General features: G+C 42.4%; 1 protein-coding gene across 3 annotated transcripts in view; it reads right to left on the bottom strand.

Moving 5' to 3' along the window:
- BTBD1 (BTB domain containing 1) overlaps nucleotides 1-11,023 on the bottom strand; it is a 45,535-nt gene extending 34,512 nt beyond the window's left edge. Inside the window, exon 1 of one of the 3 annotated variants that reach the window (XM_004278310.3) lies at nucleotides 10,509-11,023. In XM_004278310.3, the coding sequence (XP_004278358.1) occupies nucleotides 10,509-10,918 (410 nt within the window). In that variant the 5' untranslated portion in view covers nucleotides 10,919-11,023. The remainder of the gene's footprint in view (nucleotides 1-10,508) is intronic. The other 2 variants (XM_033402941.2, XM_033402942.2) reach the window with 2 other exon arrangements.
- Between the last annotated feature and the right edge of the window lie 5,267 nt (nucleotides 11,024-16,290).

Genomic DNA, 16,290 nt, shown 5'->3' with positions numbered 1-16,290 from the left:
GTAAGCAAATCTACAGATGGCTTAAGTTCACATCTCTAAATGTCAAACATCCATTTATTTCCTGATAATGGTGTCTTCTTATTCTGGGCATTTTTTAACCTTTCTTTGTTATCCCAGAATTAGCATTATGACCAAAGACTAGAGTACTGGGGCTTTGGAGGAATAAAACAGTTTAATAGTGTATTAAATGACCCCATATTGCTATGTGCTTTTGAGTATTTAGATCCAACTTTCTTTCAAAATACTATCAAACCAATACCTCCTTCCCCACCCCGGTTGGCTGCTTCTAACTGTTAGGTCACTAGATAAATCAGATTCCTAGAAGTGCAGATAAAGCATAAGATTCTCAGAGAAGGCCTGGGCAGTTCTTGCTGAACTATACTGAAGCTTCTGCATATCCACTTCAGGGCTCCTTTGTGGTTCCTCAGAGACCTTTGTGCTTACTGCCCAGTTCTCAGCTACACTCAGCATAGCTGAGGGTGCTGGAGAAATAAGGCATTAAGAACAAGTATTTCATTTTAGCAATACTAAAGACTTAGAAAGAACACTTATTACACTTATATTCCCAGGACCCAAGTCGTAAAATAAGAGTTTAAGAGAATCCATTAGGGGGCTTCCCTGGTGGTGCAGTGGTTAAGAATCCACCTGCCAGTGCAGGGGACACAGGTTCAAGCCCTGGTCCAGGAGATTCCCACGTGCCACGTAGCAACTAAGCCCATGCGCCACAACTACTGAGCCTGTGCTCTAGAGCCCGCGAGCCACAACTACTGAAGCCCGCGAGCCTAGAGCCTGTGCTCTGCAACAAGAGAAGCCACTGCAATGAGAAGCCTGTACACTGCAACGAAGAGTAGCCCCTGCTCGCCACAACTACAAAAAGCCCACACGCAGCAACGAAGACCCAATGCAGCCAAAAATAAATACATTTATTAAAAAAAAAAAGAAAACCCATTAACATCTTTCAGAACACTCTATACAGTAAAGTGAGTGAGGAAAGGCAGTTCTATTTCATGTCCCTATCCACTGCTTTTCAATTTCTTCTTTTATTCTGGTGGGCAGACTCACCGCCCAAGATGAAATTCTAGCCTGTTGCATCCCCCTAACATCCCACCCTAACCAAATGCTGGCATTCCTCTAATAATATCATTATCCTTACAACTACCTCCAGTGGAGGCTGTGCATTCTCATACTTCCCTATGTCTCAGGTTCAAAAGTGAAGGCTGCTGTTTTTCAAGATTACACGGTTTTCAAACATTTTTTCAAAAACCTTTCAAGTCAGCCATCTGTATCACCCTCATAATACTCATTTAACATCAGGTGCCACTTGGTGATGAGTACAGGGAATGAAAAAACCACTTAGTCCCTTATAGTCAGGGGTAGGGGAATGAATAAAAAGGAGAAAGAGAAAATGAACATTTGTTGCGTCGCTACCATCTGACAGATGCCAATTCATTTAATCCTCCCACAAGGAAGGTAGGTGCTGCTACCTGCATTTTAAAGATGAGGAAACAGAGGCTGGGGAAATGCAAGAGCTGTCTACCATAACACGCCATTTCTGGGCTTCTGGCTGCTCTCAGTGCTAGACTATCAGGCCCGTCAGGTGAGGGCTGTTTTAATTTGCCTGGACTCAGGGAGAGATGGCTTGGGTTTGAGCCTATTCCATCACCTGACAGCTATGTGACTTTAAACGAGTTATCATTGTGTTCCTCTCTGAAAAGAGATGTGGATAACAGTAGCTACTTCATAATGCTCTGGTGAGGATTAATATCAGTTAAAATACACAAAGTGTTTTGAATAATGCCTGACAAATACTTAGCCTCAGTAAATGTTAGCTGTTTATTTTTATATTGCTTCATTTCTATTTTCCTCTGCATTTCAGAAGGTTTCCTTGCCAGTCTTCTAGCCCTTCTATTTTTCTCCCCAGCAATCACATGTTTAAATTTCTAAGAATTCTTGCTTCTTTCTTGAGTGTTCCTTTTTTTTTAACTCCACAGCACTATGTCTCCTTTTTATGGATGCAAAAATGTTCTCAAGTCTCCAAGTTTTAAAAGTTCCTTTCTGTTCCCTGAATTACCTATTTCCTCGAGGATCAGCTGTTCTTGGTCTTTTTCATATTCTGATTTTCCTTATATGTCAAAAGATTAATGATTATCTCCAGTTGAATATCCTGGTAGCTGGTAAGTTTTCTTTGCTGCTGTGTAAGTATAGGACTGCTTTCCAGCTAAAACCTTCTCCCAAATGGAAAGGGTGGCTGGGAGCTGTGCATGTGGGAGGCTTGCTGACTGGCACCTTGCATTGGAGTGGGAAGGCAGCCTTTAGGTTAGAGATCAACCGCCCCCCCCCCCCGCCGCCACCCATGCCATTACCCTGGAGTCCCTAAACCAAATCAGCACCCTAGTTCTCCCCAGGTGGTTTGTCTAGTTTATTTAAAGAGGAGCCTGTCAGATGTCACCAGGAGTTAGCATACAAGAGGGGGTTTGAGGGGATGGCCTATAAACAGGCTTTAAATTAATGCCCATGTTTTAACCCTACCTTCTCATTTTCACCCTCTTCACTACCAACTCTCCACCTAGAGCCGTGCTGGGGCTCAGCCAGGAAAGGCAGCTCCCACCACCACTGTAGTTCCTCATGCTCTGGATTCTGGGCTCCAGACCTGGCCACTCCATTTCATCAACACACTTCCAACTGCTTTGTTCCTTTTCCACATTGGCTTCCAATCTCTCTCCTTTTTTTTTGTCTTCACTGTAATGGATTTATTTTCTTTTGTATTTCTTTACAGTCGGTTTAACTGGGGCAGAGAGAAGGCTAACATCATGCTCAGTTCCCTTCCTAAACTAGAAACCTAGGAAGTTTTTGTTTTAAGGGCAAGATAGGAAGAAGTCTTTACATCTGCCTTAATCTTTTTTCAAGCAAAAATTACTAGAGTTATAAAATACAGAGCTGAAATGTGGGGCCTTTATTATCATTTGTTTGAGTAGATTCAAACTTAAGGAAACCAGCTCCACAAAGTTGAAGTACGTGGTTCTTTAAGAATCTATAAGTGGGGCCCCCCGACAGGGAGATCTGGAAAAGCTTCCTACAAGAATTTCTACCTGAGATCTAAAAGATGAAAAGAGGGCAGGAGGAACATCCCAGGAACCAAAGAATTGTGTTTTTAGACTATTCTATATGGTCCAAAACCCCATTCAAATTGCTTTTATGAAATTATACCTCAGTAATATACCTTTGGCTCGAATATATTTAAGAAACATCTACATTTATATCTAAAGACATAGATTGAGGATACTACTGATGTCAGTAATGCCTTCATTTATTTATTTTTTTGGGCTGCGTCGGGTCTTCGTTGCTGTGCGCAGGCTTTTCTCTAGTTGCATTGAGCGGGGGCTACTCTTCGTTGTGGTGCGGTGGCATCTCATTGCAGAGCGTGGGATCTAGGGCACACGGGCTCAGTAGTTGTTGCTCGCAGGCTCCAGAGCGCAGGCTCAGTAGTTGTGGCGCACGGGCTTAGTTGCTCCACGGCATGTGGCATCTTCCTGTACCAGGGCTCAAACCCGTGTCCCCTGCATTGGCAGGTGGATTCTTAACCACTGCACCACCAGGTAAGTCCCAGTAATGCCTTCTTTATGAGGGGACTGCATCAGGAATTTTTTTTTTAACTGATCTTATTGTCAGACAGAGTTGTGCATCTCCTAAGCAGTTGGTTTGTTTTTAATCTACAAACACTATGAATTGTAACTGACTAGCCAGGTTTCTCTTTTTGTAATAGTTGCTAAAATTATCAAAATTAAGTTTGTAGAGTACCTATAGCATGCATTTTTGTATTGGCTTCATCTTGGCTCTGTTTTATTTCTTATCCTTGTGTTTCTTGTATGACATTTTAAATTCTTTTTGGAGCAATGCAAGTTATAAATAAATACTAGACTATAAACAATAAGAAAGGGAACTCTGTGTTTCTTATATTTTTCCCTATATCTTTCCTACAGCATCGGACACAGTGTGGGCACCTGGCTAAGCCTTAATGAATACATGTGCGCCGACTAGACAATTCAGTACAGGTTTCTAGCTATCATTGATAGGGAAACCATTTTCATTTCTAATAAGAAAAAAGGCTACTTGAAAATCCTAGAATCACCTTGATTCATATTTTATCAATACATCCATGTTTTCTCTACATTCTATTTAATTACTAAAACTGCTATATTAAACAAACTATGTAAGCCAGTGTTTACAAAATATAAAAATTAAACATATTAGCACAATACTTTGTATTTTAAAGTGAACATTTCAGCTCTGATACACTACCTCTAAGGACAAGAGCACAGAGAAATAATTACAGGTCATCAAACTATTTCTGATTTCTCCCCGAAGATGAATGGCTTTCCAAAAGATAAAACTTAGGTTACATTTAATCTAATTTAAAAATTAAAAGACTAAGGTAAAAATTTCATTTTAAATTAGAAAAATCACAAGATCATGTACAAGAAACTGTGTATCACTACTGATTCTTTCATTTTACTCAAAAACATTTATTGAGGGACTATATAATAACAAGACACTGAGACAGGTCCTAGAAATACAAATACGAGAGCGATAGCTCTGCCCATAAAAAGCTTATGGTATGGTAATAAAATGATTAAAAAGTAATGTCATAATTACAACAGAATTATGCATTAGGCATGGTTTGATAACTAATCTCTAAAGATGGCACCAATAAACCACGCCTCCTACTATCCATACCCTTATACAGATCTGTCCCATAAGGAATCTGGGCTAATCCTGTTTGCCTCTCGTTAACTAACAGAATGTGGCAGAAGCTAACACAATGCCAGTCTGGGACCTAAACTTTGAGGATGCCTGGCAGCTCCTACTTTTGTGCTTTCTGGAGCCATGGGCTGCTGTTATCCAAGAAGTCAAGCTACCCTGCTGGAAAGATCAGCTGGAGAAGACATGGAGAAAGAGAGAAAAAGGTTCAGCCAACTCAGCCTGAATCAAACCTCCAGATGACTCCAGCCCCAACTGCTATCAGACTATGACTGCATGGGAGACCTGAAGAATATGCTATAAGAACCTCCCACACAACCCTGAAAGATAATAAAACCATGTTTAAGCTGCTAAGTGTTGGAGCTGTTTGTTGTACAGCAATAGATACAAAACTTGCTACAAGAGATTAGATGAGGCAGAGTGCAAAATTAATGATGTTTTATAGAGGAGATAAAGCCTGAAGAATATCTGAAGGGTGGTAATTAAGTGTGGAAATCTTCTAGGCAGAAAGACTAAGTACAAAGGCAAGGAGGCTTTAGAAGGCAAGTATTAAAATAAGGGAAAGGCCATCAGTAGAGTTGGGGCACTGAGCAGATGGAGAGGAAGGGGAATAGATATCAAATCATAAAGGTCTTGTATACCTGCTGAAATGTTTAAACTGCATCCTGTATGCAAAAAGAAGACATTAAGAGATTCAGGGGAATTGTGATAATGTCTGGATGTGAGAGAAATAACTTTGTTAACAGTGTGAAGAGTGGAGAGAGCTAAGTCTAAAGGCAGTGGTCTGTCTGAAGCAATGCTGGAAAAAATTAAGAGAAAGGGGCTGAACCTTCATGACTGGTCCAAACAGGATAAGAAACACATGGAACAGACTGGAACCAAACTACAGCTTGGAGCCAAGCCCACCTGAGTCAATCCCCAACCGACCCACAGAACAAGAATATTCAAAGGAAGAATAAATGATTGTCTTTTTTAAGCCCCTGAGTTTTGGGGTGCTTTATAGCATTATTGTGGCAAAAGCTGACTGAGACAGGGCCTAATAAGCGTGCCTGCCTCAAAGACTGTTCTGAAATTTGAGTTCCCACAAGGTGGTTAGGAATAAACGGTAAGCGGAACGTGGCAAGCACTCATTAAGTGTTAGATATTTTTACTGTTAACATGTCCATCTGTATGGGTACTAGACATTCGTTTGTGATTGTCCAGTTGGAAATTGGGTTCGGGCCGAGTACAAGTTTGGCAATATAGCTGGGGGAGTATGTAGTGCCATGGGTTAATGGGAGAAAGGAAGAAGACAGCTGAAGACAGAACCTGAGGAATAGTTGTCACCTGAGGAACCCATGTCTCCTTCCAGCCACCGCTCCATTTCTCTGTTCCTCGTTGCAACAAAACTCCGAGAGGATTATTTATACTAGTGGTCTCCAGCTCCTCACTTCATATTTTCTCCCCAGTCTACTCTAATCCTTTTGTTGAAATCACTCTTGCCAGGGCTATCAATAGCCTCCATGTTGTCAAAACCAATAATCAATTCAATGTTCTCATTTTACCCAACTCTCAGCAGCATTTAACATAGTCAACAACTCCCTCTTTATTGGTGCACTTTCTTCAACAGGACTTTCAGGACACCACGTGGGCTCCTTGTTTTCCCTTCTAATTCCACTAACAGCTGTGGCTCAGTCTCATCCCATGCTCCTCCTCCTCTGCTACATCTCTACATGCTGGAGGGTCCCAGAGCTCATCCTTGTACCTCCTTCTCTTCACAGTCTATTACACATTCCTTCCCTAGGTAATCTCACCTGGCCTCATGGTTTAAATACCATTTACTCTTTTTTTTTTTTAACATCTTTATTGGGGTATAATTGCTTTACAATGGTGTGTTAGTTTCTGCTTTATAACAAAGTGAATCAGTTATACATATACATATGTTCCCATATCTCTTCCCTCTTGCGTCTCCCTCCCTCCCACCCTCCCTATCCCACCCCTCCAGGCTGTCAGAAAGCACCGAGCCAATATCCCTGTGCCATGCGGCTGCTTCGCACTAGCTATCTACCTTACTACGTTTGTTAGTGTGTATATGTCCATGACTCTCTCTCGCCCTGTCACAGCCCATTTACTCTTAACTTTCAAATTTATATTCAGCAAGCAGCTCTTCCCTAAACTCCAGGTTCGTATTTCTAACTGGCTGATCTTATATCCCTCCTTGGATGTCTGGTAAATCTTCTTGGTTCTACCTTCAAAATATATCCAGATTTTGACTACTTCTCATCATGTCCATCACTACCACCCTGGTATATATAACCCACCATCAGCTCTTGCCTGAACTACTGCAAGAGCCTCTTTTATTCAATTCCCTGCTACTCATTTTACTCCTTCCACAGTCTAATCTCCAAACAACTGCCAGAATGAGTTTTTAAAAAATGTAAACCAGATCATATCGCTCCCCTGTTCAAATGCTTCCCACCAGACACCAGAGGGAATCCAAGTCCTTCCACAGGCTCCACAGCCCTGCATGACCCTGGCCAGCCTATCTTTTTGACCTTATCTTCTACCACTTTCCCCTGTATTCTATCTGCTCAAATCACACTGGTTTACTCTTGCAATTCCTCTAACAGGAGAAATTTGGGGCTTTAAACATGTTTTTCCTTGCTTAGAATGCTCCTTCCCTCATGACTTGATCATTTTTCCTTAAAATACTTACCAGTACTTGACATTATATCTTTGTTTCTCCCTACTGGATAATAAGCTCCACGAGGGCAGGGACTTTCTCTTGTTCACTGCTGTATCCAATATCTAAAACAGTGACTGGCACAGGGAGGCAGTATTTCTTTTTTCTTTTTCTTTTTTTTAGACAGGTCTCAGATCAGACAGGGCCTTAGAGACCACATTAAGGATTCGGATTTATTTTAAGAACAATCAGGAGGCATTGGGAGGGTTTAAACTAGGAAAAGAATATAATAAGGTCTGTATAATTATAAAGTTACTTCGGCTATTGTATAAAGAATGATCGGAAGGGATTAGGGGTACATGTGGGGAAATAAAAGAGGAGATTTTTACAGCAGGTGGCTCAGCTATGGTAAAGGTGCTTGGGATAAAGAGAAGATTCAAGAGATTGCTAAATAGATGGAATGAACAGGACTGGATATGTGGATTTAAGAGAGAAAGAAGACGAAGTCCATAACAAGGGAGGCAGTATTTCTCAAATGAGCAACTAAAGAACATCACGTAAAGGTCTGGCAGATCAAAGTGAGCAGTTTCTTAAAGTGCTTCAAACTCAAGTTCAAAAGCCTTTAAGTAATATTAACTAATTCAAATTGTAAACATAAAAGTATGCCCAAGCTAACCTGCTTTTCCACCTCAGCAAGTACTGTGAGACATCTTTTTGTCACGCAATAATAGGTAAGCACAGCACCTATGCTTCATAACCAGCCGTTAAATAACCTAAGTTTAAAAATCACTTTCAAAAAAAAAAAAAAAAAAATCACTTTCAGAATAGAACAATGACTAGAACCTGAAGGACAAATAACATGACTACGCTGAAAATAGGAAAATTTCAAGGACTCAGATTAATTCACTTATTTTCTATTGATGGGAAAGTATTGACTGATCAACAGCTTCAGTGAAAGTATGAAATCAGCATTTTCCCTCTACATTCTTATCCTAGCAATCTCAATGTTTTTTAAAGGAAAAAGCTACCCAACAATATTTTTAGATCAGTGGCTCTCACGTATCAGTATTTAGGGAGAGTATTAAATATGCTCTCAAGGTCCCACCTCCAAATATTACAATATTGTAAGGAGGGAAGAGACCTACAAATTTAACAAGTACTCCAGGTGATTACAATGCAGGTGGACCAACAGCTCATTAAAGAATACTTCTAGTTTAGAAAATCTAAATGAGCTATAACCAATCCTCCCGGTTGACTTCAAACCAAAAACCAAAATGATCTAGATCCTAGCTTTTGAGTTGTTTTTTCCCCCTTTATAAATGTAATTGAACTAAATTGCAAAAAATATGAGAAACAAAGAGAAAAAAAAAGTCAACATCATCTTACCATTCCAACACAACTTTGGTTAGCATTTTGGTATATTTCCTTCTCTCCTTTTCTCTAAGTATACATTTGCTGTTTCTTTTCCCAGTTTTTAATCATAGTGAGCACAGTTTCAAATGCTAATTATATACATTTTCCACATTAATATTATTACCTAGTCTTCATGAATATCATACTTAGTTGCTGCACTACATTCCATCAAATGCACCTATCACTGTTTATCTAAGCATTCTCTCTGCTTGACTACTTCCTCACTACTATAAATAATCCTGCCTTAAATATTTTTGTGGGGAACATTTTCAGTACTTGAATACCTCCTACCTGTGGGGAAAACAATCTACAGTGCCAGACTGTTTTACCACCACCTCTGTCAGAGAGGGCTCCCCAGATGTTATCTTAAAAAAAAAAAACTGGAGGGTTTAATGGAAGAGGAAAAGTACATTTTTTAATTTGCACTTCTTTAATTACTATCGAAGTTAAACATTCATTGTTAATTATTATTTTTTCTTTCCCTAAGTTATCTATCCTGTCTTTATCCACTTATTAATGGGATTTTAGATTTCTTTTCTACCTGTGTTGTGTTAACTTTGTATTCAATTTCCTTGATCTTCCTGAGAGCTGTGAGCCTTTGTGGAGTATTTATCTCTTCCACTGACCTACCTGTTTTTGTCTCAGTACCACCCAAGACTGCTATTTTAATGATACATTCTACTCAGGCAGATAAAACCATCTTGGTATAATGAAACACACATGGCCTCTGGTATGACTTGGCTCTGTTACCTCTTCAAGTTACTTGACTTCTCTGGGCTGCAGTCCCATTTGTAAAATTGTAGCAAACAATACCTATACGTTCCGAAACGGCCTTTCATGAATAACAGCTAATAATGCCAAACTATTAGCTCCCTTCCATTAAATAAAATTAATCAGAAGTCAATCTTCTATCCTCAAGTAATCAAAAAGCAAACTCTTAACATCGAAAGGGAGATTCGTTTTTAAGCAAACATAACCTTATCTGCAGGAACAAAAGGTAGCTAAAGCCAAACTTACTTGTTTGATATTCACTGTCCTGGATCATGACAACTAACACGAATGAAAAAGGCGTAAGAGGATAAAAATAAAATAAAAGTAAAAATAGGGGCTACCCTGGTGGCGCAGTGGTTGAGAGTCCGCCTGCCAATGCAGGGGACACGGGTTCGTGCCCCAGTCCGGGAAGATCCCACATGCCATGGAGCGGCTGGGCCCCTGAGCCATGGCCGCTGAGCCTGCACATCCGGAGCCTGTGCTCTGCAACGGGAGAGGCCACAACAGTGAGAGGCCCGCGTACCAAAAAAAAAAAGTAAAAATAAATTTTAAAAAAATTTAAAAGGTCATCTCGTCTACAAAACTTCCCAAGTATCCCTCTTCCCCAACAAAAACCTAAAACGTCGCAAATGGGCAATCAGGACAACCTGACCCATACTCTGTCCTCACCACTTCTCTAATTCCCAAGCGTGGGCAACAACCCGCTACTGGAATGTGAAAACGCACGCTAATTGGCCTTAGACACTAATATTTACTCTCACAGCCAGCGGGCAGCCGTCCCGGCCGACAAATTTCGGTTTCGCCCTTCCCGAGCATCACAGACTCGGGAGGAAACTGAGGCCGGGAGGGTAAGGAGGGTAAGGAGAGCGGGGTTGGGGAGGCCGGCTCGGTGCCCGCCGCTCACCTCAGCAGTGCCAGGAAGGCGGCGGGCTCCACGTCGGGCAGCTCGATCTCGGCCGACGTGGTGGCCATGCCGCCGTTGAACATGGCGTCGAAGACTGCGCTGCCGGCAGCCAGCACGAAGCGGTGGGCGGGGATGCGCTGCGGGCCCCCAGCGGCGGCGGCGCCGCGGCCCTTGCCCAGCACGAAGCGCACATCGCTCAGCAGCTCCGAGTTGAAGAGGAACGCGAAGCGCTCCTTCAGCGACGCCTTGGTCGCCTGCCAGTTGTACAGCGGCTCCCGCTGCAGGGGTAGCAGGGGCCCCAGAGAGGACGGCGGCGGCGGTGGCGGCGGCGGCGGCGGCCCCGCGGCGCCCGGCTCCGCCTCAGCCCCCGGGACCTGCTCGCCCGTAGCTGCCGGTCCGAGCGAGGCCATCCTCCAGCGGCGCGGCTCTGCGGGCTAGAGACAGCGCTCCCGCCGCCCAGCCGCCATCGCCGAGGCCGCCCCCCGAGGCCGGCACCGCCTCCCTGCCTTCCGGGAAAGGCGCTTCCGGAGGCCGCGCGCCTCCGCCGGCCCCGCCCTGAGCTGCCCTGCGCGCGTCCCCGCTGGGCCGGGAGGCGGAGGCGCGCGTGGTCGCCCAGGCCGGACCTGGAGGGGACGGTGACCCCTGCGGCGTCTGGGCCGCCCTGGGCGCACCGAGCTTACCCGAGCCCCGCGCTCCGGGTGGTGGGACTTCGGTGGGCTACATGCGGCCCGGCACGGGCGCCTCCTCAGACCTGCGGGCCCCGAAGCCCTCGCCCCTCCCTACCTTCAGGTCCCTCGTCACCAGCTGCAGCGCACCCCACTTGTATCTAGGACAGGTCCCTAGGCTCTCCTTCTAGGAGTCGTAGGCCTGGAAGTGGAGGGGGCCCGAGGGCATAGCCGGCAAAGCATGTGGGAGGGGACGACCTGATTCCACGTAGCCCCCTCCCCCAGTGTCGTCCAAGTCACCGCTCCAGAGGGCCGCTGCTCCTGTAGTACCCCTGGAGCACAGCTTGGAGACCCTCTGCATCTAACAGCCTTCCCTTTCCTCCTTCTTCCTGTTCTGTCTCTAATTTTGGTATCTGTGTGGACTCAGGCATTTTTTAAAATGTATTTTAACCCATTACCAAAAATTAACCGTATTTTGAATCTCAAAAAAACCGTCAAAGGTACCAAAGCAAAAATAATACAAGTAGTATAGGCTGCATTATCTGGTACGGGACAATAAAGTCATAATTTAACAGCCAAAAAAATGAAGACACTGCGTTATCAAAACTTGTGGAACACAAAAGTTGAGCTCAAGGCTAGGGCATAGCCAAAAGCAGTTGTTTACCAAAATGAAAACAATGAAAGTAAGTGAAATAGAGGATCTGGGAGGATGGCAGAGTAGGAAGCACCAGGAATCTGACTCCCCACCTAAATAACAATTCCACTAGCTGAATCTGTCTGATGTACTTATTTTGGAACTCTGGACTCTGTTGAAGGCTGGTAACTTCTAGGGGAAGACTTGGACAGTAAATCGCTGTTAATTTTGGTCAACTTGAGCTCTTTGCACAGTAGCAGCTACCCATCCGTCACCACCAGCTGCATGGCCGTACCCGTGTTCCCGGAGCAGCTTGCACACAGCTTTGTCACCTACAAATTGGCACTTGCCATCTACCTCTATAAGGATCAAATTATGAGCCGCTGCAGCTGCTGACCTTCAACACCCCCTGAAAGGAGTTCAGGGTGGAGATCGGGAATGAGGCACTCTGTGCTCTGGGAAAAACTGGTGGAACAGGTCTTCGGATAGTTAGATATTTTCAGGAGTCCAATTCTTGTATCTCCTCATATCTAGAAAAGCACTAAAATCCTTTACGGTGATGTCTGCTCCTTGTGACTAGCAGTAAACTTCACAAGACTAGCAGAAAACTTCAAAAAATATGTGCTTGATAGCATGTACTCCCCCTTCACCAAAATCACATATATACTGACCTCCCCACTCTTTGGAGCAGTTTCTCAGAGCTATCTGAAATGCTGTCTCCCAAGCTATAGTCCTCATTTTGCCCCAAATAAAACTTAACTCACAACTCTAACGTTGTGCATTTTTTTTTCAGTCAACAGCTTGTAGGAGGAACCAGGGAGGGCAAAAAGGCACCTATCCTCCAAACACTGGGGATCTGTGCTCTGATTTCTGCTTCTGAACACAAATGTACAAAGAGGGGGCAGCTATTGTTGTTGTAGTACCTCTCTCCATTGTTGCAAGATGCTTTAGCTGAAGTGACTTCCCGAGGATTTAAAGGACCAGCACCTTCCCTCCCCCCCACCCCCCCACCCCCGTCCTTCATTTTCACTTTTTACCTTTTGGGGAGCCAGGTATTAAAGACTAGTATATTAAAAAGCAACCGTATTCATGGGGAAAATTAGCAAGTAACCATACATGCCCAAAAGGCTGAGAAAAGACCTGAGAAGACCTTAAGTTTATACCTCAGTCTGATCCTTGGCAAAGAGACAGATTTTACAGTAATCAAAACAACAAAAATAGCAAATGCTGGGGAAAAGGGAGACTCTGATTTGCAAAATTACCACATTACTAGATTCAAATGTCCAGTGTTCAACAAAAAAAATCGCAAGGCATACAAAGAAATAGGAAAGTTTGACCCATTCAAAGGAAAAAAATAAATCAGCAGAAACTGTTCCTGAAAAAGACCTAATGGCAGATATACTAGACAGACTTTAAAACAACTCTCTTAAAGATGCTCAGCTAACTTAAGAAAACGTGGAGAAAATCGAGAAAATGATGTGTGAACAAAACAGACGTATCAATAAAGAGATAGGAAGCTTGAAAAGAAACCGAAAAGAAATTCCAGAGCTGAAAAGTACAATAATTGAAATGAAAAATTTGCTAGAAGAATTCAAGGGCACACTTGAGCAAGCAGAAAAAAAGAATCAGCAAACTTAAAGATAAGATAATAGAAGTCGTCAAGGCAGAGAACAGAAAGAAAAAAGATTGAAGAAAAGCAAACAGAGCCTAAGAGAACTACAGGCCCTCATAAAAGAGACAACACTGTGGGAGTTCTAGAAGGAGAAGAGAGAGTGAAAGGGGCAGAGAGAACACTTGAAGAAATAATGGCTGAAAACTTATGAAGCAAAAACTGACAGAATTGAAGGGAGAAATAGACGGTTCTACAGTAATAGTTGGAGACATCAATATCCCACTCACAGTAATGGATAGAACAACCAGACAGAAGATGAGTAAGGAAATAGAGGACTTGAACAACCTGATAAGCCAACTAGATCTGACATATACAGAACACTCCACTCAACAACAGCAGCATGCACATTCTTCCCAAGTGAACATGGGACATGTCTTCTCTGACCACAAAGAGATGAAGTTAGAAATCAATAACAAAGGGAAGATGGGGAAATTCACAAAATTGTGGAAACTAAACAATATACTTTTAAACAACCAATAGACCAAAGAAGAAATCACAAGAGAAATTAGAAAATACTTAGAGACAAATGAAAATGAAAATGCAAAATACCAGGGACTTCCTGGCGGTCCAGTAGTTAGGACTTTGCCTTCTAATGCAGGGGGTGTGGGTTCAATCCCTGGTCAGGGGGCTAAGATCCCACACGCCTCGTGGCCAAAAAACCAAAACATAAAGCAGAAGCAATATTGTAACAAATTCAATAAAGACTTTAAAAATGGTCCACATCAAAAAAAAAAAATCTTAAAAAACCCCACAATATACGGGCTTCCCTGGTGGCGCAGTGGTTGAGAGTCCGCCTGCCGATGCAGGGGATGCGGGTTCGTGCCCCGGTCCGGGAAGATCCCACATGCCGCGGAGTAGCTAGGCCCGTGAGCCATGGCAGCTGAGCCTGTGGGTCCAGAGCCTGTGCTCCGCAACGGGAGAGGCCACAACAGTGAGAGGCCCTCATACTGCAAAAAAACAAAACAAAACACAATATACCACACAACATTGTAAATCAACTATACATCAATTTAAAATATATATATATACCAAAACTTAGAAGATGCAATAAAAACAGTGCTAAGGGGGAAATTTACAGCTATAAATGCTTACATTAAAAAACATGCAATATCTCAAATCAACAACCTAACTTTACAAGTTAAGGAACTAGAAAAAGAAGAACAAACTAAACTCAAAGCTAGCAGAAAGAAGGAAATAATAAAATATTAGAGCACTGATAAATAACATAGAGAACAGAAAAACAGTACAGGAAATCAATGAAACCAAAAGTTGATTCTTTGAAAAGGTCAACAAAATTGATAAACCTTTGGCTAGGTAGACTAAGGAAAAAAGAGAGAAGATTCAAATTACTAAGATCAGAAATGAAAGTGGGGACACTACTACATGCTACAGAAATAAAAAGGGTTATAAGAGAGTACTGTGAACAATTGTTTGCCAAAAAATTAGATATCCTAGATGAAATGGACAAATTCCTAAAACTCAAAACAACAACAGAAACCTTTTAAAACACTTTTTTAAGGGACTTCCCTGGTGGTCCAGTGGGTAAGACTCTGTGCTCCCAATGCAGGGGGCCTGGGTTTAATCCCTGGTCAGGAACTAGATCCTTCATGCCACAACTAAGTCCACATGCTGCAACTAAACTAAAAAACACAGATCTCCCAGGCCTCAACAAAGATCCCGAGTGCCACAACTAAGACCCAGCACAGCCTAAATAAATGTCTTTAAAAAAAAAAACACATTTATTTATTTCTTTAAAATAAATACATTTATTTAAAAAATAAATAAATAAAAGAAAATGAACAAATACAATACAATACAAAAAAAGCCACTGTGACCTATTCATCATTCTGTGTCAGAATCTAAACCTGGTCACCTTTGGACAGAGTCCCACCAGTCAGCCCACCTTGGGCAAAACGCCCACTGATGACACTTCTTGTCCATTACCCAACCAAAACCATAACATGAATTTGAAACAGGGAAGGAAAAAAGAACCAAAATATCTAAGGCCCTCCTTTTTTTTCTTCTTTTTTTTTAAATTGAAATATAGTTGATTGTAAAATATTGTGTTACTTTCAGGTGTACAACATGGTGATCCAACAATTAAATACATTATGAAATGATCACTACAAGTCCAGTAACTATTCATCACCATACAAAATCATTACAGTATTAACTCTTAATTAAAATTTAATGAACCTTACAGTATTAACTCTAACTCTACACCCCTGTAACTTACTCATTTTATAACTTGAAGTTTGTACCTTTTAATCCTCGTCACCTATTTCACTCAACCCCCTGCCTCCTTCTCCTCTGGCAAACACCAGTTTGCTCCAGGTATCTATAAGTCTGTTTCTTACTATTCTTTAGCTTTGTTTTCTTTGTTCATTTGCAAAACACTTTTTTAAATGGTAAGGAAGACTTTATTCAAGTCCATTGCAATGGGGGCATTGCAGTAGGGGAGAGTGATCAGGCTCAACTCCAAATACAGCAATGACAGCTGAGGATTTATAGCCAATAAGCAAAATGAGGGGGTCGATAATGGAAAATTACTAAAAGGAAACATCGAGGGTAGGGAGATTCTTGCTAAACTAATTTAGGATTTTTGCTGAAGGCAAGCCAGAGTAATCAGATATCAAGGGTAGGGAGTGAGAAACTTGATCAGGTATTGAGGGTAATCAGATAAAGGGTGAGGGCCTTCTTACTGAACTAACTTAGAGGATTTTTGCTAAGACTGAGTTAGGCAGGCCAAAGACAGGCCTGGGGCCGAGGTTGAGGCACATCTGAGAAGAAGGCTCAGAGGAGCCTGACTAA

The sequence above is a fragment of the Orcinus orca genome, chromosome 2 (assembly GCF_937001465.1).
Source record: "Orcinus orca chromosome 2, mOrcOrc1.1, whole genome shotgun sequence".
Lineage (NCBI taxonomy): Eukaryota > Metazoa > Chordata > Mammalia > Artiodactyla > Delphinidae > Orcinus > Orcinus orca.
Note: the sequence above shows the minus strand (reverse complement) of the source record. Positions and strands in the feature narration are given on the sequence as shown.